Below are 27,317 nucleotides of genomic sequence, written 5' to 3'. Positions count from 1 at the left end.
CTGTACACTATGCCTGCAACTTGGTTATGTCGTTCCATGTACGCTTTCCCTATATATATATATATATATATATATATATATATATATATATATATATATATATATATATATATATATATATATATATAAGGCAATTTGAGTTTTTTTTTAGCTTTTAAATTTGAAATGTCATGTTTTCATTAGTGTAAAGTCATCATAGATTATTTATCCATATAATGTGCTCCACTTAGTGATAAAGTTCCTACATTTTCAACAATATTCTAGCTTATTGAATTGAGTGCAGTAAGTTTTCAGGACTTGTTCAGGAGGAGGAGCTCTACCACCAGCTTGTTTTCCCCCGGGTCTCCTCTGTGCTCCGCGGCTCCGCCAGTGTTTTCCTCCCCTCCCCCGGTCATTCCGTCGGTGTTCCTCCGTTCACACGCTGGAGACTCAGGCTTTATTAACCATGAGGACGAGCGGAGCGGAAGGAGCCTGTTGAGACCATGAGATGATGAAGCCGCTGCTGTGGGTCGTTGTTGTTGCTCTGCGGACTCTTACTGGGAGCTGTGGGAGCGGTGAGTGTTAATGAGTCAGTTAGCTGGGAGAGCTAATGGTTCCCTCACTTTCTCAGCCTCGGTGTCCCCCTATGGGAACAGTCAGGTGAATATGCTGAGGACGAACTTTCAGTCTCACCTGTTGGACCGTGGAGAGACAATAAGTGAACTGTCTTCTCCTTAAATGAAGTAGAAACACCAGGAGTGAGGCTGTAAAACTGCTGGACCACAATAAACTTCACCTCTGGTCCAACAGGAACATCCACCGAGATGTGGAAGAGGATTAGGGCCACTGGGAAAAGAAAAAAAAAAGGATTCTGACGTTAAAATCGGAATTCTGACTCTTTTTTTTGGTCAATTCTGAGAAAATGTCAAACTTCTGAGATTAAGTTCTGAAGTCAGAGATTAAAGTCAGAATGTAGTTTTTCAGGAGTCTAATCTTGTGTACACCAGCGGACAGCTGTCTATGAAAGATCTGAACTTTGTACAGATTCATGTCACTGAATCATTTCATGAGCAGTTTGAATATTATCAAACTTATCAAATTTATTTCATTAATTCAATTTCTTTAAAAAAAATTGATGAATATTATACAGATTCATTACGCAGAGAAGGATGCATGAGTGTTTTTATTATAGTTCACTGTGATTACTACATCTTCTGAAAACCCCAAAGTTTCTCCGAAAATTAGAAAAGTCATCAAAATGACTTTTTGAGTAGCGTTACTGAGATAAATTAAGTTTTAAAGAATGTAAGTTATTGTTCAACAAAATTAGTTCAACATTCGCATCTGTCAGATTGGACTTTAGATCTAATATTAATAAAAACTGGTACTACTTTATGGAGACCATTGTTTTTTCAGGTTTTCTCTGTGAGATGTGTGTTATGGTTTGAACCTGAAGTGGAATTTCTCCATTACACACGGCCTAAATTTGTACATTCATGGAAATCTTTGAATGAGTGGCACAAATGCTTTTCTATTTTCATTGACTTTGGAAGATTAGGAGTAAATGCAGGTGTTTTTCTTCGCCAGCATGACAAAACATTGGGTCGACCAAATCTTAGAAGAACAGGAGCGTGTAGGGAACTCTGTGAAAGTGAGAGAAACATATTGGTAGATTTACACAAACAAAGGAAGTCTTTTGAAGATCATCAGTCCCAGCAACTGGCCATGAAGACCAGTTCTACAGACGTATTCTCATTTTCCAGAGATCTGGAAGAAGAACTAAACTTCCCCTCCTCAGATGACAGGAAGTGGGTTAAATTATTTTAGGAACAAACCAGGAAGTAGCAAGGCTCAAGCTTGACCTGACCCGGAAGCCGCTGGACATTAGATCTTAATGTCCAGAGGCACAGACTATGGACGGTCTGTGGATGATCATCAGACTGTCCACAGTAAACTTTACATTCACATGGACTGATGAGCTGCTCTTATGGACAAACTACGTGGCTTCAGGAGACAAATGAGACAAAGACGGAGCTTTATGGACTCAGTGACAAGAAGTATGTTAGGAGGCCTTTCAAACTCAAGAAGACCGAAGCAACGATTGATGACGGTGTTACCATCATCGGTGCATTGTGCAAAGTGGATGAAGGACGACATATTTCAAATGAGCTGCTAGATGGTTTAACTGCGACAGAGTTGGGGGTTCCCAATGGAGGACAGTGACTGTATGGAGTGGATTCAGCAGACTCAGTAGTTTTAGTAAAAGTAGACTATCGCAGCAACCTGATTTAGCTCAACTTTAGCTGCTGAAGGAGATTGGTCAACGAATCTGAACAAAAAAACCCACCTTTTTGATGGTTTTCAAAAAGGTTATCTGTAGCTGCGCTTCTATTACAAACGTGAGCAAATCTTAAACTAAATTATACGACAACGTATTGGGGCCTTTGTAGAAAGGGGATAAAAGGAGAAATATATTTCAGCCTAAAAATTTAGATTAATCTCTGAAATTTTCTAGAAAAACTTGGGACAAAACATTTTTGGGACAGTCAGTCCTCCACAGAGTGGGGCTTATCAGGGACCAGCTGTAGAACGGAGGAGTGGAAAGGATGGAATGCCCTGCATGGAGTCCTGACCTCATCCTCAGTCATCTCTTGTGGCTTGAGCACGTATCCATGGGGGTTAGGGAGCTAAACGGCCTGCAATGAACTCAAACCTTCAAATACTTGGGACCTGTTCTAAAAACACTGAAAAATGTTTCATTTAAACAGGTTAAATACCAAATATACCTTAATATTTATTAATATGAACAGTGGAAACCATTTTGGCACTACCACAGGAGCTAACCTCTACATGCTTCCCTATCTCTGCTCTTGGGAATACAGCCAATCAGAAACAAAGAAAATTGGCTGCCTAGCAAATGCCAGCCAACTATGTGTCACGTAGCTATTTTTTGGAAATTTTTAAAATATGCTCTACAAAAAAAATCTGGGAATAGGCAAATTTTTCACAATTTGTTACATTCCACAAGAAATCAGCAAATAGGATCCACTGCATGTTGGCTGATTTGCCTCAAATGCTCATTAAAGCTGCAGTATGTAACTTCTATAATTTGTTTATTTATTTATTTTTACACATTTGTTGAAAGTGTCACTATATTGTGACAGTGAGACAGATTATCTGTGTAAAAAAAATAAATTTCCTCTGCCTTCTCCCAGTGCTATCTAACCAACCAATCAGGGTCAGGAGGCGGGTCTTGGTGCTGTCAATCAACTCTTGTGTGGTGCTGCTCATCTCCTTCCCCTCTGCTCTATGCCACCACTACAGCTTTTCCCTGTTGGCAGATCCTATTGTGAATGCTAAGTCTAGTTAGTATGACCACCAACAGACGGTTTTCTTGTAAAGATAAGTTGTTTTTCTGCTGTTAGCACATTTAGCAGCGAGTACGTGAGGGTGACTGACAGCACTAAGACCTGCCTCCTGGCTCTGATTGGTTGTTTTTGGTCGGGAGCCGTGCATTTCTTCAGACGGCATTAGCAGCTCTGAGAGAAAGTGGAGGAGATCAATCTTTTCAGATTATCTGTCTCATATTATACTGTCACTACATGGTGACAGTTTTAACAAACTCTGGGACTTGAAATGTGTAAATCTCCTGCATTTATCCATCATGTTGCAAAAGAAATCAGTAAAATTAAGAAATAGAAACAAATGGAAGTCCTCTGAGCTTGTAGGAGCAGATGTACTTCCAGATCATTCTTATTAACATAGCAAAAATGAATAATTTTTCATCTGTGGAAAAAAACAAATTATATCTATATATATACAGTATATACTGTATATAGTAGTATTGGAGTGGTTTAGAAAGTGTCCCCCTCCTCTGCAGGCGTGCTCTTCACGAAGCACCCGTCCAATCAGACGGTGTCTCAGGGGAACGAGGTGAGGCTGGGCTGCGCTGTGGAAGGCCTGACCGAGCCGGACATCATCTGGATGAAGGACGGGGAGAAGCTGTACAGCACGGATCAGGTCTTCCTCATCCTGGGAGAGCAGCACTGGGAGACGTCCCACAGGTCCAGCAGCACCACACTGGAAATGACTGAGATCCGCCAACATGGCTGAGTTCACAGTGCCTTGCAAATTTAGGGGTGCACCGATTCTTGCTTTCTTGGCGATCGCTGATTACCAAGAAACCTAATCTACCCATTCCGATTGTGGCCAATACCAATTTTTTTTTTTGGTCTGAATGTTGCTAAATATAGAAAGTAGCTCACCAAGTTGGCAATAGTGAGGTGACTTTTGCACCAATAAGTCAGGGGGCTGGTAAATCAGTGCACCCCTATTGCAAATGTGTCCGTATTGGATTTAATTACAAAACATGGTCATCCTTTAAACTTTTTCTAATTTTGTCACATTACAGCCATACTTATTGTTTTTATGTGATAAGCGAATCAATTCCTAGTTTTTCCACATGAATATCTTTTTATTTAAAGGAATCAGAGTGGAAAAAACACACGTGTGCCTTTCAGTGTTTTACGTGTAAAAGAAATGTTGAAAATCCTTTATCCTCTTACTTCCTCTTCACAATTATGCACTAGTTTGCTTTCATCTTTCACAGAAAAATTCAGTCATATATATTAAAATTTGTGGGATTATTATGACAAAATGTGAAAATGAAAACGGCACTGTGTCAACAGGTTCAAGCTTCGGGTTTGAAAAACAGGGAAGATGTCTGAATGTGTCACAGGGATTTTGGTGTTTTTTTTTCTCCCCGTGGCTGTAAGCTGTGGTTCTGAGTGAGTCTGTGAATGCTGCTGCTGTTTTTTCTGCTCTGTTGAAGGCTAAACAGCAGATCAGCCATAAATAGAGGCTGGGCCACTTTTTGTTTTTAACACTAATCATTCTACTTCTCCCACGCCTCCCTGTACACTTTGTCCTCCTGGCTCTTCCCAATGGCAGATTAAAATTTAACCTCTAATGCCCTGATAACACAAAATGGTGTTGCTGTTTTTTTTTTGCCAACTAGGTGACACGTTTCTAGATTACAGTCAAATCTTAGCATGGTTAAAACTGTCTTCATCACAGTCAGGACATCTATCTTTCCAGTGCTCAGTGTTTTGACCAAACCGGTACACCACACAGAGCAGGTCTGTGACTTTTTTTTTTAATTCAAGAGGAGTCAGTAGCTGCGTTTCCGTCACAAACTTTGTCAATGTTCCACTTATATTGAAAAAACAGAATTTCACAATTGCTGTGTTTCCGCTAAATATGAAACGCAATTTAAATCATACTCTAATTAGTTTGTAAATTGGATAAGTCATCCTCCTACTACTTCCTGCCATTGTCTTCGTCGTAGTTTGTGCCAGTGGTGACGTCGTGTTGTGAAGCAAAAAAAGTTTCGATTGAAATACATCGATTTTGACATGGCCAAAAGCACCACCTCATCCTAACACCAAAACGTTTTATCTAAAATGGATTGCACTTGTTTGCTCTTAGTGCATGTGCAAAAAATCACATCCAGGGATTACAATTCCAAAAGAAAAGTGAATAAAAGGCGGATACTTTGTGTTATTCTTAGCAGCTTCTACTTTAAGATTTCATTTTGCCTGAATTTGTTGCATCAATTTGTCAGCAGTAGCAGAGAAGTGCAGGACACAAGGAGTCAGAGTTCTGACTCATGCTGCAGGATTTCTGTATAAATCTGTCACTGATAGGTTTATTTTTGTCCTAACCTAGGAGGATTATTTTTCTAACAGTCACTTTTTCAGTTCTAAATCATGATCTGCTTGACTAAAAGCTGTGATTTATTCTATGCCAGTGAAATGAAAGACAGATTAAAAAAAAATGTTATTGGGTATTAGGCAGAGTAGAAAAGTCTTGGACAAATAAGAAATAAATACACTCATGTTTAATTTTAAGTGGTCGTTATTTCTCATTCAGTGTGCCGAGGTCCTGTCACAGAGCTCTGTCTCCCACTGAAAGCAGATTTCAATCAGGACAGCATGCTTGGCAGCACACTGTGGCCCACTGGGCCACTCGGCTCAGACCTTTGTGGTCCCGCTCTGTCAGCAGCCATTACAAACAGAAGAATGGTTCGGGAAGCAGTACACTGTTCCAATGCTTCCCCAGAGCAAAGGGCCTGATGTAACGATCCCAACGTTTAGAAAGAAGCAGTTGCATGAGCCACTCAGAAAATCCACCCTTCTTTAGTTTTTATTTGAAGTGAGGAAATTCAGTCACTTTCTACTGATTACTTTCTACTTACAAGCAAGAAAATGTTCATGGTCTTTCCACAATATAACCCCTTTAGTAAACATAAAGTATTCTTTTGATCTGAAAACAGATCTTTCCCTAAAGATTAGACAGTCAAAAGAAAGAGAATGTTTTGGGGGTTTATATTTTGGGGAACACTAAAAACAATATGATTGTAGTGTTTCCATTATTTGCATCTAAAGTGAAATGTACATGAACATCCAAAACATCCACACTGTCATTAAAAGTATATAGTTAAATGTACTTGATCACCTGACCATCAATAAGAAGAACACCTACATACACAACATAAGGCCAAGGTGGAAAACATCAATGTTGACATTATGGTAGTACTCCCATAAATCAATAAAGTAGCTATAAAGCCATTTCCAAGCAATCTGAAGTCCATCATTCTACAGAGAGACATTATTTACGAATAGTAAACATTATTGGCAATATTCCAAGGAGAGGACATCCCAGCCTAGCCTGGCCAAAATCAGCTGCTTGTACTAGGCCTTGGTTCAGAGGGTCTGGAAGCGATTGCTTCCTGGAGGCGTGGCCTCTGTTGGCCATGATGTACGTACAGCGCACTGAAGGGAGACGAGAATCAAGCAGAATTGTGTAGGAAAGTGTGCAATTCTCAAAGAAATCACAAGAAAACCCAAGTACTCCATCTCAGGTAGCACATGATCCACTTATTATGTTAAAGACTAAAAATAATGGCAGTACACGTAGGACAAGCCTGACTTGTTGGAGAGGTGCATGCAACAGTAGCATCTGATCAACCAGGCTTGTGGAACTGATGAGACCACAGTAGAGACACTTGTCTGTAATACACAGCGCTATTGTTGGAGATTTCCAACTGCCTCACATGCGCATATAAACCTTGATTTGTAGCCATAGAGGCTGGGCACCTAGCATGGTCACTGGGTTGACCATAAACTCCTGTATGGTGTTTAAGATTTCAGAAGATTTTCTGTCAGAGAGATGAAACAATGATGGATCAAATGACTATTTCATCCAGCCTGTTATAGGCACAATGATGATGACGGTTGAAGGAGTTTGTCCTGCAATCGGTAGGTTGCTGGTTCGATCCCTTCTTTGTCCAGTAGCTCCCCAACAACAGTGTGGGTGAATGACTGAATGTGGTGCGAATTGCTTTGGGGACCTCTGGACGTAACAAAGCGCTGTACAAGTGCAAGTCATTTACCATATTTCAGTATGTACAACATTCAGTTTTAGCTTTCTATTTGCAAGGGCTGGGACAAATAGCAGGTTTAACATCGGATGCACACGCAACATTCTCAAACAACAACAAAACAAGTTCTCTTGGTTGACTGGGGGTTAAGTTTTTGATTAAAAAATTGATCTGATGAGATGCTGGGAAAGATTATTAATGTGATAAGTGAGTTAACCTACCAGTGAAGGTATTCTAGCCTAAACTAGCATCCCAATGCTGAACATGTAGCAGCAACACAGCAGTCTCCAACGCTAATGTCAGTGTCCACAGTCCATATTTCTAAAGAATTTAAATGAATGATCAAGGCTTTCTGAACCACTGGACAGATGAATGGCTAGAATCGGATGATTAGTACTAATTATTATTAGTAATAATTACTACTAATAATTATTAATTATAAGAATTGTGCTTAATTCTTATAATTAATGATGATAAATATTATAAATAATAATGATAAGTTATTAAAAATATTTTTAATAAATGATTAAAAACAATAAAGATCTCAGTTGTTTAATTCATATGTCTATTTATTTGTCAATAATTTAGCGGCAAAAGCGTTTTGTTTTTTTTATTGAAAATGCTATTTACATTATCAGTATATACAGTAGTTTTCAATTAAAATGTAGTTAAATGCAGACCCTCCAATTAATTCAATAAAAAATGTTAATTGAGTCTCACCACTACTATTTATTTGAAAATCCATATTGGTGTAGATGCCACCAGAAGACAGTTTTCCTCCGCCACAGAGCTTTGGTCCAGCAGGTTGTTGTTGGTTTTCCGTTTGTAGAGGTGATGTCAGCCGATTGTCGTTTCTGTTGGACCTGCAGAGGCAGCAATGCTGAAGCCTGTCCGTGGTTGTGACGTTCTCCTTTGTGGTTGCAGTGTGAAGTCTGTCCAGCAGCAGGATGCTGGTCAGTATTGGTGTGTAGTGGAGTCCCACGGTCAGATGTTCGCCTCTGAACGAGCCTGGATAACAGTTGAAGGTAAGACTGTAAACACACTGCGGTAGTAAATCTGTCTCTGCGTTTGCTCCTGCTCAGTCCCCTGGTGGTCATCCTCCTCTGCACCTCCTCCACAGGCGTCCCTCACTTCATCCAGGAACCTCAGGATGTGGCGACGTTCCCCAGCATCCCCTTTAACCTCTCTTGTGCCGCTGTCGGCCCCCCTGAGCCTGTGGAAGTGCTGTGGTGGCTGGGAGGAGCCCAGGAGGGAGGACCCCAACAATCCCCCTCTGTCCTCCATGTCCCAGGTCAGAACCTCTGCTTGAGTGAAGACCCTTCCTGTGTTTGTTCCTGAAAAGGCGCCATCTTGGTCTGATCTGACCAAAGCTCCAGTAGGGTTTTACATGTTAGTGTCTGGGATGGTAGGACAGAAAGGGCTTTAATCTGGTAAAATTAGAAAACAACCAGTCAGCATGAAGACGGAGTCTTTGGACCCTGAGAGCTTCTGATGGAAATGAATTGACTGATCGCAATAATAGTCCAGGTTCCCTCTGGGTGCATGTTCAACATGCGCCTGCTGAAGCCACAACTTTGCTTCAATCTGGTTAAAAGTGTAGCAGTGAACAGTGCAACACGTAGGCATGTCCAGGCATAACCTGGCTTCTAATGGAAATGTCTGCAGGTTTGTACCAGACGTTTGGCTAAACCAGTTGCTTTAATGATACAGCTCACTGCATACCAAACCGCTTTACTGCTGCATCTGCTATCATGGCAGAAGTAGCCAACAGAATCGGTCTGGTAATAGTAGGATTAAGTTGGATACTTATATGTAAAGGTTGGTTTAGGTAGGAGAATCTGGAAAATGGCTTCACACTTGTAAAGTGCTTTATCAAGTCGGAGGACTCAAAAGCGCTTCACACTACAATTTATCAATCATTCACACATTCGTACTCTGATGGTAGCCATGGCTACTATGGGTCCTCTGACTACCACCAGCAGGCGAGATGGCTGAAGTTTCTTGCCCAAGGAGAAAACGACTAAGACAGATGGAGTGGGGGTTCAAAAAGGAAGTCTTCCTCTTGAGAAAACTGCTTTTTACTCTAAATAGTTTAAACTAAACTCTGCAACGAATTTATCTGCTTCTAATCATTCTGCATGGTAATTAAACAACAATGAACCTTCAGAACAACGAACCTAACTATGCAGCGACTGCATATTTAGCTCCTAAAACTGGACTCAAAAAAGCTGATGCTGTGAGTCAGGTGGACTGGATTTAATCTGATGGTCATTCTACAATACAGAGCTCCACATCAGAACTTCAAAATAAAAGACTGGAAAGTGTTTCAGTTTAAAGTTGAGGCAGAATCTCAAAGTTTTAGTTGCTCTGTCTTTGTTGAACATTTCTAATTTGATGTGTCACATGCTCCATACTCCAAGCAGCTTGGAAAAAACAGGCCTTAATACACTTCTCTGTTCTGTACCTGTCAATGATTTACACACAAGGTGACGCACACACACACACCTGCACATACACACCCAGAGTGTTTCCTGTCAGTAAGGCATGTTGGGACATTGACATCTGAACTGATCCTGCCTGTTGATGTAGATTGTAATGACAGGGCCTTACACCACTCACTAAATACATTTACAACCACAAACTTCAGCGTATTTATTGGCCTTTTATGTAGCAAACCAACACTAAGTTTTAGTAAAATCCTTCACAAATAAATACCTGAAAAGTCTGACTCGCACTTCTACTCACCTTTATTTATTCAGTAAAATCCAGTATTACCAGTTGCCTTCAGAACCTAATTGTAGTAAGACTCCTGCTTTGTGTTATTTAATCTGAGTCTTTACTCTTCTGCTTCTGGCCTAAGAGATTCTTTAGACAACATTAGAGAGTGAACAACATCATGCAGACCGAGGGACCCATCAGGGATGACGCTGTGGATCCCTGCAGCTCAGATTGGCTTCAGATAGAAATCCTGTCTGAAGCTTTTAATAATCCATTTATGGGACACATCGTGTGTGGTGGCAAGATAAATGCATACACAAGAACAGTCTGGCCTACTGCTGGTGGAACAAGTGGCTCTTTGGACATGACATAACACCTGTTATGAACATGGAGGAGTCTTTATGAATTTGATAAATGATGACACTTTTAATGCAAAGTTGCTCTAAAAGTTGCATTGAAAGTCCAGTAAGAGTGCCAACTTTGCATTAAAGTGTTATTATTTTAGCATTTAAGTTAGCACTTCTAAAGTGTCATTATTTACCGAATGACACTTCATGACAACAGTCATAGACATTCATAAAGACTCCCTCATGTTCATGAGTTATGTCATGTTTATGACAGCGTCATGTCAGTCTTATGCACACTCTGTCAAATAAAGTGCTACCGTCTTTTTTTCAACAGATCAGGTGACATTTGCAGCTCTAAGCAATTTTATTTAATTAAATGTTGTTGTAACTCATATTAATTCAAAATCTTTCATATAGTATATGCAACCAGAACTCTAATATAAGGGGTTATATCAAAGCGTATTCTCATAGAAAAAAACACGAAATGCATGAGCTGAAAAGGCCTAGTCAAAGTCCAAACCTAAACTGTGCTGAGAATCTGGGGAAAGCCATGGTGAAGATCTGCAGCAAAGAGTTCTTCCATAAAATATTCAGGAGAGGTGGGCTGAATACAGATTCACACCGCACTTTTCAGATTTTAATTTTTTTTTATAAAAACAAAATGTGCAAAGCTCATCTCGTTTTCCTTCAGCTGCTGTTAAAACTCCAGCTCTTACCTGTCCCGTGTGTGTGTGTGTGTGTGTGTGTGTGTGTATGTGTGTGTGTGGGTGCAGGTGTGAACAGCAGCATCAAGTTTTACTGCGAGGCAAAGAACGCCAGAGGAATCTCTGTGTCCAGAACCGGAACCGTCCACATTAAAGGTGTGTCCTAATTGTAGTGAGGGACTCTGTCCTGGACTCTGTCCTGAAAAAAGTTTGCCTTCTGTCACCAGAAGAACATATCCAGGATTAAAAGATTAATGTCTCAGCAAGATCTAAAGAAACTCATTCATGTGTTTAAATTTAGTCGCATTGATTACTGCAACAGTGTCTTCATAGGTCTGCCTAAAAAAATCAGTCAGAACGCTGCTGCTGGCAAGTAGATAGAGCACCGAGTTCTAAAGTCCTTCACTGAGAGAATAGACTTTAATATACTGATGGTAGTTTATAAATCACTGAAGGGTTTAGCAGCACAACACATTAAAGATCTGCTGTTGTATCAACTTTCCAGAACCTCTCAGGTCTTCTGGTTCTGGTTCTGCTCTGCATCCAGAACCAGAACCAAACTTGGATTCAGTTTTTATGCTCCACTTATCTGGAACAAACTTCCAGAAAACTGCAAAACAGCCGAAACACTGAGTCCCTTAAATCAAGACTTAAAACTCACCTGTTTAGAGTTTTTTGATAAGCAGGAACTGGAACATCAATCAGCTTATTGATTGTGTATTTGATTGATGATTTTGATTATATTTGACTAAATGTATTGGTTATTGCTTGTTTCATAAATGATGACTGATATATATTTTTTAATTCTTTATTTTTGAAGCATTGAGAAGATTACAAAAGCTTGATTCCACCTCAGGTTCATAGTTTCAGTCTGTGATCAATTTTGTAATAGAAACTCTTTACCGTTTACATTTACAACAAAACAAAAACAACACAAAGAGGGAGCAAGGGGTACTACTTTGAAAAGACAATCTCTTTGAACTGCCTTGTTGCTGAAATGTTCTATATAAATAAATGACGCACCAATCAGCCTCTCTGTCTGCTGAAGTGTTGCCAGCAGCTCCGGTGGACCTGCAGCTTCTCAGGATTACAGACAACAACGTTACATTGTCATGGAAACCAGGATTCATGGGTTACTCCCAACTGTCCACCTGTGTGATTCAGGTAAAACACGCACATACAGTACACCCCTACACGCACACACAGAAAGGTAGAGGTACATTGCCAGTGGTTGTGCAGCTGCCCCTGCTCCTCCCTTGCAGGTGGTGCGGGTGTCAGGGCGCCGGTGGAACCTCCCCCAGCAGGAGGTGCAGGTTCCTCCTCACATCCACACGCTAACGGGCCTGAGGAGTCACTCCAACTACAGCCTGAGGGTCTCCTGTGTGAACGAGGTGGGAGCCTCCCCGTTTTCCCCGTGGCTGACCTTCATCACCCCGGAGTCAGGTGAAGAAGCTGATGGTGGATGTGTGTTTGAGCTGGTTGCTGCTCACAGCCAGGTGTTGAGCTCAGGGCCTGTTGCAGAGTTTCATCAGTAAACACTGGAGCTGCTGGTCCCCTGCTTAGAGCTGAACCCTCTGGGTCGGTGGGTGTTTGTTTGTGTGTGTATTTGTGTGTGAGCGTGTGTGTGTGTGTGCGTGTGCACTGGTCCAGCTGGACCTACTCCAGTGGATTCCAGTCCTCTCTGTACAATGAGCTTTTGTTTGTGGCCTCAATCCATTTATAAGGGCCAGCTAAAGTGATTTTAGCGCCACCTGCAGGAATATGGACCAACATGTAATTTATTATTAGTATTTGATAGAGACAGACACACAATAACATAGACAGACTGAACAAAGCAGCACTCCCATGCCTGTGTCATGGTGCTTATGGTGTTTGTTTCTATGCAGGCTTTTCTAAACTACTGTTTAGATCTAAAAACTATTAGGAAGTAAAATAATAAAACGTGATATTGACAACATATCATCATCTTCCTAAAAAAAAAAAGACCACCTCTATTTTTGCCAAAAGATTATTTAGGAAAAAACAAATCACTTTCGGCAAAAAACGACAGTGACGACATGCAGGCCTGTTGCAATAAGCAATATGGTCTCACAACCATATTATCGTTTATCGCAATAACTTGAGGGAGAATTTATCATCCAGCAAAATTTGATCTTTATGTGTATGATCAAAATCGTACACATAAAGTAAAGAAATAAAGAACATGACAATAAAAAAAGAAACATTAGCTTCTGGATGACATGCCCAGAGTTTAGTTTGTTTTTTGCACATATTGAAGCTGTTTATAGACTTTAAACTGACAGAAAGTGAGTCACATTCTTTGGATCCTCCAGAGAGAGAGTACTTTGAGCAAAACTGCTTCTACAGTTGCCGTTTGAAGTTGTTCTGTTAGCGCTGCTGTTGCCCTGCAATCTCCGTGTATAGATGCTTAATGGTTGAAGTCCATTTTGTCTAAACATTTAAAAAGTCAGATTTTATAAAATTGGAAAAATCCAGAATACCGTGTCCAGCCAGAATTGAGCTGAAGTGACCCACTTTCAGCTTTGCATTATTCCGCCAACATGGCAGCTGAGATTGTAACGATGTTAAAGAAGAAATAGAGCTGGTGCTGACTGAACTGTGTGGCCCTGTCTGCAGTGCCCTCTGTGGCCCCCAGGAACCTGAGCTTTGAGCTGTCAGGGCAGAAGCTGTCTCTGCAGTGGGCCAGGCTGAAGGAGGATGAGCTGCAGGGGAAACTGCTGGCCTACAAGCTGCAGTGGACTCATGGAGGAGAACCTCAGGTGAACGCTCCGTCATAGCACAGCACACCGTCCATGACTCCACCACCAAAACAAACCACCTCATGGTTTGTTTTCAACATTTCTTCAACATTTAGAGCTGCACTATGTAAATGTTATAAGGAATATGTTGTGTCACCATGTCATGACAATTTAATATAAGACAGATAATACACGGGCTTAATTGACAGCGCTAAGACCCACCTCCTGGCTCTCATTGGTTGTTTCTTGTTAGCACTGGGAAAAACCAGAAGAGCTTTTTTTGATTATTTGTTTCATTACATTCAAAACAATTATATAAAGGTTACATACTGCAGCTTTAATATATAGTAAAATCATTGATGTTCTGTCTACAATGGAGAACAAAGGCCTCATTTATACATTTTTGTTTTTTCTTTTTACTCTTTCCTTTGATTTATTTTGTTAGTATTTCCTTCTAATTTATGTAAAGCACTTTGAACTGCCTTGTTGCTGAAAATGTGCTATATAAATAAAATGACCTTACAATGGAAGAATAGGATGGACACAAACCTGTCAGGGTTTTTCACCCTTTTCTGTTTTTTTGTTTTACTAATCTGAAAGATAAATCTGATTTGATGAAAATTTTGAGTGATGTGTGTGTGTGTGTGTGTGTGTGTGTGTGTGTGTGTGTGTGTGTGTGTGTGTGTGTGTGTGTGTGTGTGTGTGTGTGTGTGTGTGTGTGTGTGTGTGTGTGTGTGTGTGTGTGTGTAATGAGCATTCTTGATCCCAGTGTTTCCATGAGGCTGGAGGGAATGTTGCTCCAACTGATGAAGATATTCTGGTCACTCCCTGATTTATTAGATGTACCCACTGATTCTTTGCTTCATTAAGTGTAAACTGTTTTTACTTTCTCTGTTAATCACTGCAGTAAGTCCTGCTGGGGAGTTCTTACAGTAACTCTTTATTTGAAGGAGTGTGCATAATACTGGCATTTATGTCATGAGTCATAAATGTTATGACTCATGACATAACATTTAATGCAAATATACATTGAAAGTTGGATTAAAAGTGCTTTAAGAGGGTCAATAAAGCATTATTTGGTAAATAACTAGAATTTTATGCAAAGTTGCATTAAAACGTTCATTAAAAGTCAACTAAGAGTCATCTTTGCCTTAAAAGATTTATTATTTACCAAATGACACTTCATGACAACAGTCATAAACATTCATAAAGACTCCTTCATGTTCATGACAGATGTTGCGTCATGTTTATGACAGTGTCATGTCAGTCTTATGTACACCCCCTCAGATAAAGTGTTAGCGTTTTTACTTCTTAATCTGATTTCACTAAATCTGTTTCTGTTTGCTGCTGTTAAAGCTGTTTAGTTAATCCGTAATAAGCCAGGTGTGATTGTGTAAGTATTTTGTGTCTTAGAGTCAGAGGGAACTGGAGGTGTTTTTTTTGTTGTTTTTTTTAATTACAGATCAGAGAGGATATTATCTAGAGCAATCAGGACAGACTCAAGCAGCAGCTCCCTGTCGCTGCCATCAACCTGCATGGCCTGGAGGGCATTCAGGGTCTGATGGAGGGTCCAGTTCTGTCCTAGCGGTTCCAGAACCAGCTACAGTTCTTCATATCTCCAACTGTGTGTCTCCAGGAACCTCTGCTGTTTAAGGAGAACTCTACTCCGATGTTGGACGCAGCCCGTTTCTTCAACGCCTCCATCCAGGTGGCAGCCTGCACCGCGGTTGGCTGTGGACCCTGGAGCCCCCCGGTGCTGGTGATGCCTGCCTCAGGTAACCTGTCAGGGAGGTGGGCCGGTTTAACCAAGGCGGTATTCATCTGATGAATGCTTCCTCTCAGGCAGCAGAATGACTTCCTGTTGAACAGATGTTTGCTTCCTATCAGGATTGCTTTAGTTTTGTTTTTCTCAGTACAGTTCAGTTGGTCTGATTCAGTTAGTTTTTAAAGTACGTTTGCGACTTTTTATTAGTTAAATATTGCTGCAGTTTTTGTTGGTATTATCTATAGTACTAGATTTCAATTTTTCATACACTGGTTAATTTTAAGGTGCAGGATTTAAAAAGGTCAACGTACTGTACTGTGATTATGTATACATAGATTGGATAATGAATACTAAACAGCAGAAACAATTTTCAAAAGGTTTTTTACAGTTATTGTTAAAACAACCAACTGACTCTGGTGTTTTCTCCCAACCTTTGCTGTTACTATTTTGTGGACTAGCGTAACATATGGACTAACATCATTTGCTGACAGCTGATGTAAACTGCTTGTGTGGGGGAGGGGGAATTATTATTTCACATCAGTTTGAAATGCGAATAAGTAGATTCATAAATACAAAAACAAAGGATTTCATATTTATATTTTCTTTCTTTTGTTTTGTTTTATAAACACACAATATAGTTCCAGTCAGTTATAGTTCCCTCCCCCCCATTAATTATTGGTTTTGTAATTTCATTAGTTAACTATAATAACCTTCCTTACTATATATGATTTCCTGTTGGATTCTCGTCTATTTAAGAGAGTAGATTTTAATTATTATTGTGAAGGATTATTCTGTTCCATTCTGTTTTAAACTGGACTGATGTCTGCCCGCCTGCTGCTCCGTCAGCTCCTGTCCAGGTGCAGCGGAGCCGCATGTGGGTGGGGCTGCTGCTCGGCCTGCTGGTGGCCACCATTGTTGGGCTGCTGCTCACCATCGCAGCTCAGCGCAGAGAGAAGGAAACAAAGTTTGGGTATGGTGCCTGATGTGTGTGGGTGTGTGTGCGGGCGTGTGTGAGTGAGTGAGATGTCTTGTTTGAATCTGAACACACAGAGGAAAAGAGTTGATCTCGTTTTTGCGTTGTGTCTGTTTGCAGTTCGGCCTTTAAGGCTCCTGGTCCAGAGAGTTCGGTGTTCTTCACCGCAGCTCGGTCGTTCAGCAGAAACGTGGCTGATCTGCATGAGTCCACCTGTGAGTGAACGGTTTCCTACAATACTTTCTTCTGCTCGGAGCTGGTACAGACATTTAATGTCTCTTTACTAATGACACTGCTGTGGAAAAGTATTTGCCACAGCAGGTGCTTTCCCACCTAAAACATTTGCCCCCTTAAACAGCAAATGTTTAAGGAGGCATTTGCTGTCGGGACATTTGCTAGCTAGCTGGGACGATAATAGACTTCTTTTTTCTGTTTCAGATCAAAATCAGAATTTACTGACATATGAACATTGTTGGTCAAGTTCCTTCTTTCAAACATGAAATGATTTGATGAATTTTTTGTTGTGTATGTGGAAAATAACCATCTTTCTAGTAGAGATAGATCCTGATCATACATGATCTAATCATACATTTTGGTAAATAACGGCATCACCGTCATTCTTCAGATCAGCAGCCGCTCTTCAGAGCCCAGCTTCGTAACCGTGGCAATCAGGTGTTGTAGCTAGCCATTACCGCCCGATGCGTTGATGGTGGCGTCCTGTAGGCTTCTAACGCCTCAGGCAGGTTTGGGTCTCACATCACACTTGGGGATCTTGCTGCATGGCACTTCAGTTTGCTTTTGGCTCGGCTTCAGTTTTTCCTGAACTGTAGCTCTAGGTATCTCTGAGGTCATCTGCGTTATTCAGAAGTGGACTTGGACTTCTTGGCCTGTTGCAGAAAGTTACTCTCTTGCAGTTATTTTGGTGAACCATTTGCCACTGCTCCATGTTCTCTCCATCAGTGGATAGTGGTTCTCTCTAGTCCCAAAGCCTAACATGCGTCTCTATAAACCTTTCCAGACTGATTGATGTCAGGGAGTTAATTTCTGATTTGTTTTTGAATTTCTTCAGATGGAACATGATGTGTAGTTTATTGTTTTTAGATTCTATTTAGGTGATTTTGTGATTCTGTGGTTTTAGCAGCAATGAGATGAAAAGACAAAATTGGTTAATTACACATTATTCATGATTAAACAAGTAAGGTGAAGACTTTTTGATATAAAGCCAGGTAGGCTTCTTTCATCTTTTGGAAACCTCTTTTTGTATTTACTAAGGTTATCTTTATCTGATATTAAAATTTTCTTGACCTTTACATGTGGCAAAAAAAACCCTAAAAACAGATTAATTCTGTAAGTAGCCAATATTTTCTTCCAGCAATTTACGTCTGTCATCAGGCTAAATCTTGATATCTTAGTTCTCCTTTCTCTCCTCTGCTCACCAGGAGAGAAGTTGAAATGTGACACTTTATAAACTGAGTGGATAATTACAGGTTGGTATTACCTTTGACTGTGTCTTCCTTCCTTCAGTGGACAGTCTCTGCATCAGCAGTGAGCTGAAGAACAAGCTGCAGGATGTGTTGATTTCAGAGAGACTTCTTACTCTGGGCCACATGCTGGGAAAAGGTAACGCCACCACATAAACCAGTCAGTAGGAATCCGAGCCAATATTTGGTTTGGTAAAGCAACACAAAAATGAGCTGAAAATTAAGGGGAACAAAAACACCAGAATCGTTTTCATATTTATTCTGCTAATATTATCACCTTAATATTTGTAAGTAAAAAATAAAATATCTTAGTCTTCTTGCCCTGATATTTCGTTATATTTGCATTTCTAGCCTCTGCCGCCATTTTTAAAAAATAAAAACATTTTACTGACACAAACTTCTCCAGCTCTTCTCTGGCAGCTGTGTACTCTCTGTGTAGGCTACTTCTTCTACTGGGTTCAACAGGTAGACTGCTGATTAATTTGAGCACTGCTGCCATCTAGTGATAGCAAGTTAATATAGCAGTCAAAACATGGAAAAAACTATTGAATCCAAAAACGTCTAAAAAGAATTTGTGTACTAAAAATATCAGATTCAACAAATATGTTTAAATATATTAGTTCTAAGACTAGTAAAAGAAACCATTAACAATAAATCCTTTAACAAAATAGAAATTCTGTTGAGTACATTGAGTACATTCCTCAGTTCAGGAAAATTCATGAACTGAGTGAAGAAATGGAATGATGTGATATAGAAGCTGGATGTTGTTGTGTGTATGTAAACCTTTACAGGTGAGTTTGGCTCAGTGCGTGAAGCCATTCTGAAGACTGATGACTCATCGATGCAGAAGGTGGCTGTCAAAGTGTTGAAATGTGAGTCATCATGGGATTTCTGTTTCCTATTTTCCCAAGTAGAAAAAAAGAACATAAAAAAGAGAGTATTGATTAATCCAAGTGGAAATGCTTGTTTGAATAGCAGCGTTTTCAGCTGGTATCTAAAGACAGACAAACAGAGAGTCCTTTGCTGTGAGTGGGGAATGTGGAAGTGTTTTCCAAATGGAGGATGTGTTGAACTAACTTGGCCAAAGTGCCTCCAAATTTATTATGCGAAGACTCACGAAATTTGCTACTTACATTCGAGTGAGGCTTTCCCATCCTTTCATTATCTACTTTCTTCCAGACTTCAATAATCATGCTGGCCAGAGTGTTTGTGACATGTCAAAGAAGTCGGGGTCAAAACATTGCAGCATGTAAATGTGTGTGTTTTCTTGTGCAGCTGACATCACCTCTTCAGGTGACATTGAACAGTGTCTAAAGGAGGCTGCATATATGAAGGACTTCCACCATCCCAATGTCATCAAGCTCATTGGTAACACACCAGCAAAACACACAGAATGCTTCAACAAGCTGTCAGGAAGCCCAATTCACAGTCTGTTGTGTGCAACAGGAGTGAGTCTGCACCGGCGTCCTGGCCAGCGGCTGCCAATCCCAATGGTGGTCCTGCCGTTTATGAAGCACGGGGATCTGCACACCTTCCTGCTGTTGTCCCGTTTGGGGGATGACCCATTTGTAAGCAACTGGTTATGAATAATTTTATGCTTGCACCTGATGCTTGATAAACTCCTGACAACATACTGTCTCTGCTTTAGGACCTCTCTCTCCAGACTCTGGTGCAGTTCATGCTGGACATCGCTCGGGGGATGGAGTATCTGAGCAGCAAGAGCATCATCCACAGAGACCTGGCCGCCCGAAACTGCATGTCAGTCAGAACACTTATCTGAGGTTTAGCTGACATTTACCAACTCCAGTAGAAAACACTGGTCTCAGTTGGACCTAAAAGATTTTTTGATAATTTTATGATCTTTATCGCCTTAAAAATGGATTAAAGTTAAAAAGCAGTGTAGCACTCCATCTTTTGTCTGTGGAAAGGTAGAGAAGTAAAAGAAAAGCAGGACTACTTTTTTTTCTTTCTTTCTTGGATTAAATTTGGTGTTGATGCTGTCGTCACTTAAGCAATTGCAATATTAATTAGGTCATTAATTTGGCACAATTAGTGACCTCACTTGAAATGGAGTCCATTTGAAATGCAGTCCCTCTGACGTAACTTTAGTTTTAATCAACTTCTCATTTATTGAGCTAAAAAAAATGTGGCGATGGTTAGGGTTGGGGTTAGGCTGTAGAAAATAAATGGGAGTCAATATAAAGTCCACACAAGTCATGAAAATATGACTGTGTGTGTGTGTGTGTGTGTGTGTGTGTGTGTGTGTGTGTGTGTGTGTGTGTGTGTGTGTGTGTGTGTGTGTGTGCGTGTGTGTGTGCGTGTGTGTGTGTGTGTTACAGGTTGAACGAGAACATGTCTGTGTGTGTGGCAGACTTTGGGCTCTCTAAGAAGATCTATAGTGGAGATTATTACCGTCAGGGCTCTGTTTCCAAACTGCCTGTCAAGTGGATCGCTCTAGAGAGCTTGGCAGACAACGTGTACACCACTCAGAGCGATGTGGTACTCACACACACACACACACACACACTGCTATCAACACAACGCAAAAGGCTAACTTATTAACTTATGGATTAACTGTGGTTTTATGCAGATGTATTTATTTAACTGTATTTGTTTCAGTGGGCGTTTGGTGTAACAATGTGGGAGATCATGACCCGGGGTCAGACTCCATATCCTGGAGTGGAAAACTCTGAGATCTATGAGTTTCTGATCAAAGGAGAACGTCTGAAGAAACCTCCAGACTGCAGAGAGGACATGTGAGTCTTTACACAACAACAGACGTTGAGAATATTTAAGTTTATGATGTATCATATGCAGTGTTAGAGGTGAACTTTTGTGTCACATTTCACCCCCCTTTTTCACATGTTTGTTGGTATGAGATGGATGATCTGCGAATAAATGCAGCTCTTCTACCAGTACAAACTACAAACAACCAATCAGAGTTAGGAGAAGGATCTGAGCACTGTCAATCACCCTCCGTGTGGCGCTGCTGATTCCTTCCCTCTCCCTTTCTCTCTGCTACCTTTCATCTAGCATAGCCTGTTGTGAATGCTAATGCTAGCAAGCATGGCCACCAATGATGGTGTGTAAATAGTTTTCCTGTAACGGTAAGTTGTTTCTCTGCCAATAGCACGATGAGCAGGGAGAACATGAGGTCAGCTCTGATTGGTTGTTTCTGACCGGGAGTGGATAATTTGTTCAGATAACAATAGTGGATCCTCATAGAGGAGGTTGAGATCGATCTGTTCACATATTATCTGTCTCATACCATGCCACAATATGGTGACAGTTTTAACAAATATGTGAAAAACATATACATATTTCATAAAAGCTACTTACTGTGGCTTTAACATTTCAAAATGCTTTTACAGTGACCTTTCTAATGCATTTTCTGAATTTCAGCAGTTTTTTATTTTATTTTTCGTCTTCTGTCTGTTAGTTATGAGATCATGCACAGCTGCTGGAGCCCAGTCCCCAAATGCCGTCCCAGTTTCCCGCAGCTGGTCGCTCAACTGGAGGCGCTGCACCTGGCCCTGTCCCCTGTCGCCCCTCTGAAGGAGTCTTTGCTCTACGTCAATCTGGAAGAGGATAACAGCGAGACGGACAGAGAGGAAGGAGCCGTGGGGGTCCTGGGGATACTGGGACCGGAGACCGCAGTGGAGGGCTCCAGCTGGAGCGTCCCCTGGCAGCGCCGGGCAGAGGACGAGGAGAAGGACTGGCTCATGGTGGGCTCTGGGGCTGCGCTGGCCATCGGAGGGGACTACAGGTACATCGTAGGGCCCTGTGGAGCTATCGCTGAAGAAGCTGAGGAAGTGGGCTTGGTGGAAAGAAGAGGGGATTTAGCAAACGGACCAGTTGATGAGCTACGGGACGAAGACGATGATGTTGTAATTAACGTTTGATCGATGGACCTGGCACGGCCCAGATTTGCTCCTCTCTCCTGATCGGCTGTTCGCTTTATGTCTCAGAGCGGCTGCAGTCGGTAGAGACCAGGTAAGGTACTAAAGACCAACTCTCCCAGGCAAAGTGACCTTCATCTGTTGCCAGCGCACATTCCTGGCATGTTGTTGAGTGAGTCAGTGGTTGAGGAGCTCAGAATCTCTGAGTCGTTTCAGAGATTTGTTTGTAAAAGGAGGAAATATTTCTTTGGTTCCAGCTTCTGAGGCAGAAAAAATGAACTTAAATACCTTAGTGTTTCGCTAGTTTATCATGAGGTCAATAATAGGAATAAACAGTTTGAAAACATTTCTCACCTCTGAGAGCCGCTAACCACCCGCTTTACGTTTGGTGAAATAATTACTAGAGAAATCAGCTGGTGATTCTCAGAGTCGGATGATTTTCATCTGACCAGAGGCTGGCTAAAAAACTGCATCTTTTTAGGTTCAGTAAATGCACCATGATGTAGAGGCCGTTACTTGTGGCAAGAACTCAAAATGAGCTGATTTCAGTCACTGTGAAGAGTGAAGAAGCACAGAGGTGGAAGAAGCTACTTATAAGGAAACAGTGTTTTTTACAATTCATCAATGTCTGCATAGAGGGAGAGATGTTCAGCAGACTGCTTGAACAGAGAACAAGCAAATGGTTTCCGTTGATCTGTTTGAGTTTTCCGTGTCTGTTGTAAATAGTAAAGCCATAGAGTTTTCTCTACAGTATTCCGTTCATGACTACAATAACTGGTACTAATTCCTAATCCAGGTTTAAGATTTTTTAGCAAAAAATGGTAAAAAAAAATGTTAGCTTGATGACATGCAGAACTCAGCTAATTTAAATAATGACTCGTGATGACAGGGATGGTAGCAGAAGTGCTACAACAGCAATTTAGAAATGACTGAAATCGGGATAAGCGTGTAAAAACTCCAGAGAAGAAATCGGCCACAGAACTGTGGTCTGTGGATCTGTGGATCTGTGGAGGGTAACTGTCACTGGTAAACCGTGATACTGATGGCAAACTTTTGGACTTTTCCCTGTGGTTTTGCTCCACGTTACACAATAATTTAAAACGATTTAAGCCTCTTTATTGGTGACTTTGTGAAACTTGCTCTTTTTTCTTAAGAACTGTGAAGCTGGGTTGTGCCAGGATTCTGCATTTGGTTGAGACGTAGACGTAGGCGGGTATTGAAAACGGTTTGGAGTCTATCTACAAAAGTGAAGTCAGTATTATCTGATGGGAGTTGATATTATCTCCGCTGATGATTTACCGACTCCTTGGAATGATCAAAGCAAATCCTCTGCAGAAGACACGGGGATTGTCCTGCTGTAAAAACATGACTTGTTCGGTGTGGAAAACTTTCTACATGAACCGGTTTGTTTCCGCTGGGAGAATAATGTTACTGGAGGAGAGGCTTGGGACATGCGGACATACAGGGAAGCTGCACAGCTCTGCACTTGAGCTTCCTCATTATCAACAAGAAAACAAGCTGAGGAAATGGTGTGTCATGTTTTTTATATTCTTCCTTGTAAACCAGTGTACCAGCTAATCAGGCTGGAGTACGAGGCAACAGCTGCTGCCACGGTGACGCACTGCAGGATCTAGGCAATGAGAGAGATGGTATTAAATGCATCGTCAGTGATAACTCAGCAGTCAGACGGGACGGCCCAGTTTGACATGCAGAACTTTAACAGGCAGGCGTAAAACGTGCCTCAGTGTTAGCAACAGGTGAAGAGCAATAATGTTGTACATAGAAACAGCTTTTAATGGTTTTATTCTGAACATTTCTGACACTAACACTGTTTTTCAATGAGTTGTCAATAAAGCTATTTAATTATGGCAGCACTAAGAACTCTGGGTAAGCTTTTATTGTGTAGCAGAAGGCAGTGAAGGTCTGACATGTCGCATGAAATCCTGGAAAATAAATGACATGCACAAGGATTACAATAAATATCAGCCTTTAAAGAAGGGATATTATGTTAAATCAACTGTTTTGAGCTGTACTGCATGTTACAATGTTATTCCCTCATCAAAAACATACCTGAAGCATTGCTTTGATTCTTGAAGGCATGTTTGAGAAATCCTTTAATCTCCCATGGCAACCATTCAGGGATGCTCCGCCTATTTCTACTAAGCTCCTCCTCTGAGCTGCAGTCTCCAGTTGAGCTTCTTCCTCATTGAGCACCACTCCCCCCCCTCAGCTCCTTCAGACTAGTGGCAGCAATTAGCAAACACCTGATGGAACCGCACATCCGCTGAGCTCATCATAGGAGCTACTTCTCAGTGAAACACTCCTAAGAACGGTTGTAAAGAGCATAATAGAGGAGCCATGTTGTGATGACTTTCTGAGGGCGGAGTGTTGGAAAGAGTAGGACCTTCTTAAAGAGACAGAGGCCTAATTTCAAGGCATTAAACTTCAAAGTCAAATTTGTTTTATGTTTGCTATATATAGCATTTTTCAACTGAAGCTAACAGTTACTTATGTGTATGTGTATGGAAAATACATAATATCCCCTCTTTAAAACTAAGAGTTTTTGTTTTGCAAACAGGTTATTTCACAATAATCAAAACTCTCTTGCTAGCTGTTAGCATCTTGTAAATCAGGTTATTTGCATTCCTAAAGCTCCCAAATCAGACCTTTTGTCCTGGGGACTAAACTGTTTTGGTCTGGTAGTCAAGGCTACAGCAGGTGAGTAGAAGATGAACCAGCAGCTGTTGCCTTGGTGAAAATGTGCTGCTCCATTTAACATGCTAATGTTAATACGTTGGTGTTGACTTTATTAGCCCCTCTGGGACATGATGTGGCACATGTGAAATGGTTTTAGACATGTTTTTAACCTGAAGCGTGTGCAGTCTGCTGATCATGGTGAACTGAACTCTTAAAATTTAAACCATGAGTTTACATAACTGAATAAAAGGACAAATTTTTCATTTTCTCATTGTCTGAAGTTAAATCAGATCAAACATCTCTTGTTTTAGCCTAATCAGAATCACCACAATTTTACTTGATAATTGCCAGTAAACAAAGTGAGGAAAATGTTTTTAGAGATTATTTTGTAATTTTCTTCGTATTCAGAAGTTTACATTTCCGTTATCAGGGATAATTGTATTTTGAAGTGTATGACTTGAGTCAAACCTCTTGGGTTTCCTCTCAGAGGTTTCTCACAGTAGTTTACTGGAGTTCTGATGGTCACACTAAAACATTGACTTTGTCGTCCTTAAGCCACTTTGGCCGGATGCTTTGGGTTATTGTCCATTTGGAGCTTTAGCTTCCTGGCTGACATCTTTAATGTTCTTTATTCATAATGCCATTACTTTATGAAGCGCACCAGTTCCTCCTTCATCAAAACGGCCCCACCACATGACGCTGCCTCCCCCATACTTCAGTTAGAACGGTGTAGAGGCTTCCAAGTGTCGGCCTTGGTTTCCTCCAAATAAGGTTTCCAAAGCCATGACATCATCACCATCATCACCATCTGGGCTTTCCCTTCTTGTTTGAAGAGCTAGTAATCATTCTGTATGTAAACATCTGAGTTCAAAGATATTAATAAATAAATCTCTGTTTCATTCTCCTGTTTTTGCAGCATTTAGTAAATAGAAATAATTTTGGTAATTCTAACTGACCTAAAGCAAGAAAAGGTTAGTCTGATTTGACTTCACACAGTGAGGGGAGAAAATGTGTGTTTTTATTTAGTGTATGTAAACTTCTGGCTTCAACTGTAGCTGCTTTAGGTTTTCCTAATAATGTGCTGCATTGTGAGGTTTTAACTGCCTTTTCTTAACCTTTCTGTAAATCACTGACTTCAGATCTGTGGGGAATACTGAGGTGGGCTGAACTTGTAAAAAATAAAGTGTTACTGGTGGCACTGGTGTCTGAGGATTTCTGTTGGCAGCAGCAGACTAACGATGTACGACCCTTACATCAGTACTGAACTGTAGGTGTGAGATAATAAGTGTGCCATGACACTAAAACATCCATAGATAAAATAACTATAAATCATGTTATCAAAGTATTCACACACTTCATCTTTTATTTGAAATGTACAACCACATATTGACTGCAGCAAAGTCATCTCTACATTTATCACACTTAGAATATTGTTTTAACTTTCATACATACACATTAAATTCAGGTGAAGGTTTTAAAGTAGAAAGGTTTTGGTAACACTTTATTTGAAGGGGTGTGCAGTAGACTGGCATAGTGCTGTCATAAACATAACACCTGTTATGAACATGGAGTCTTTATGAATGTTTATGACTTGTCATGAAGTGTCATTCGGTAAATAATGACACTTAATGCAACGTTGTACTAAAAGTTGCATTAAAAGTGTAAACTTTGCACTAACAGTGTCATTATTTACCAAATGACACTTCATGACAACAGCCATAAACGTTCATGAAGACTCCATGTTCATAACAGGTGCTATGTCGTGTTTATGACATTATTCCAGTCTATGCACACCCCTTCAAATAGAATTATCAAGGTTTTTTAAAAAATTTTTTGCAAAATGTGTTATTCCTTTTTGCCGTTCACATGCACATATTGTAAGTCTTGTTAAAAGCCAAATTTGTCTTATTTTTAAGACCATTCATTCAGCCAGCTGACCTGCAGTGTGCGGTGGAAGAGAGCGGGAGCACAGGGTTACTTTATGCTTCAAAAATCTGAAGTCCTTTCTGCTCGCTCCGCCATTGTATTTAGTGTATTTTGGCCTTGTATGTGGCCAGATGGCAGCGATGAGCAGACGCCTGCTGTGTCCTGGTGAGTCCGGGGAGGAACTGTTGGTAGTGAGTCTGACTTCATGTACCAGGTCAACCATATGACAACCCAGTTTCTTTGGGAGACATAAATCTGTAAAGGTGTTGTGGCAAAGTTTTAGCTAGGGATGTACCGATGGGAAAATTTGGGCTGATATTGATATCCAGTATTGATATTGCTGTTACAGCTGATATTTATTTTTCCCTGCCCTTCTGACATCAAGAATAAACAACCACACCACTGATATGGTTTTTCTGCTTCAGTTAAGCAACCTCCAAACCATGTGACGCCATGCCAAAAAGTACTTTTTACACTAGGATGGAAATGAATATTGGTAATTAACATCTGCACATTCCTACTTATCACGCTCATGTCGATATGCTACATCGGCCGATACGATGTTAATGTAGATATATCGTGCATCCCTGGTTTTAGCAGTTTTGAAACTTTAATTGTAATATATTTA

At 40.7% G+C, this 27,317-nt stretch overlaps 1 protein-coding gene and 1 long non-coding RNA gene across 3 annotated transcripts; one reads left to right on the top strand and one right to left on the bottom strand.

Annotated features, from left to right (window-relative positions):
* The first annotated feature begins 328 nt into the window (after window positions 1–328).
* Window positions 329–25,966, top strand: tyro3 (TYRO3 protein tyrosine kinase). The gene is made up of 19 exons (XM_023352812.1): window positions 329–554; window positions 3,860–4,043; window positions 8,345–8,445; window positions 8,541–8,711; window positions 11,259–11,345; window positions 12,238–12,353; window positions 12,452–12,632; window positions 13,827–13,969; window positions 15,585–15,723; window positions 16,560–16,683; window positions 16,807–16,901; window positions 18,211–18,306; window positions 18,959–19,039; window positions 19,443–19,535; window positions 19,614–19,735; window positions 19,816–19,925; window positions 20,507–20,666; window positions 20,787–20,923; window positions 21,607–25,966. The coding sequence occupies exons 1-19, from the start codon at window positions 488–490 to the stop codon at window positions 22,067–22,069; spliced, it is 2,670 nt and encodes an 889-aa protein (XP_023208580.1). The 5' UTR covers window positions 329–487; the 3' UTR covers window positions 22,070–25,966.
* Window positions 15,644–18,945, bottom strand: LOC111612250. 2 transcript variants are annotated; one of them, XR_002754487.1, is made up of 3 exons: window positions 18,560–18,945; window positions 18,185–18,296; window positions 15,644–15,728 (listed from the first exon to the last, which is right to left on the bottom strand). It is a non-coding gene; the product is annotated as an uncharacterized LOC111612250 (long non-coding RNA). The 2 variants fall into 2 exon arrangements; XR_002754488.1 differs by lacking the exon at window positions 18,560–18,945 and adding an exon at window positions 18,445–18,553.
* Window positions 25,967–27,317: the final 1,351 nt, after the last annotated feature.

Source organism: Xiphophorus maculatus, chromosome 19 (genome assembly GCF_002775205.1).
Source record: "Xiphophorus maculatus strain JP 163 A chromosome 19, X_maculatus-5.0-male, whole genome shotgun sequence".
Classification (NCBI taxonomy): domain Eukaryota; kingdom Metazoa; phylum Chordata; class Actinopteri; order Cyprinodontiformes; family Poeciliidae; genus Xiphophorus; species Xiphophorus maculatus.
The sequence above is the reverse complement of the archived record's forward strand: the minus strand, read 5'-3'. Positions and strand labels throughout refer to the sequence as shown.

Excerpts from the sequence above, each read along its gene's own strand:
- tyro3 (XM_023352812.1), top strand. The coding sequence starts at position 488 with ATGATGAAGCCGCTGCTGTGGGTCGTTGTTGTTGCTCTGCGGACTCTT. Across the intron at positions 555-3,859 it reads TACTGGGAGCTGTGGGAGCG|GCGTGCTCTTCACGAAGCAC; the intron begins GTGAGTGTTAAT and ends CCTCCTCTGCAG. Across the intron at positions 16,684-16,806 it reads GAGAAGGAAACAAAGTTTGG|TTCGGCCTTTAAGGCTCCTG; the intron begins GTATGGTGCCTG and ends GTCTGTTTGCAG.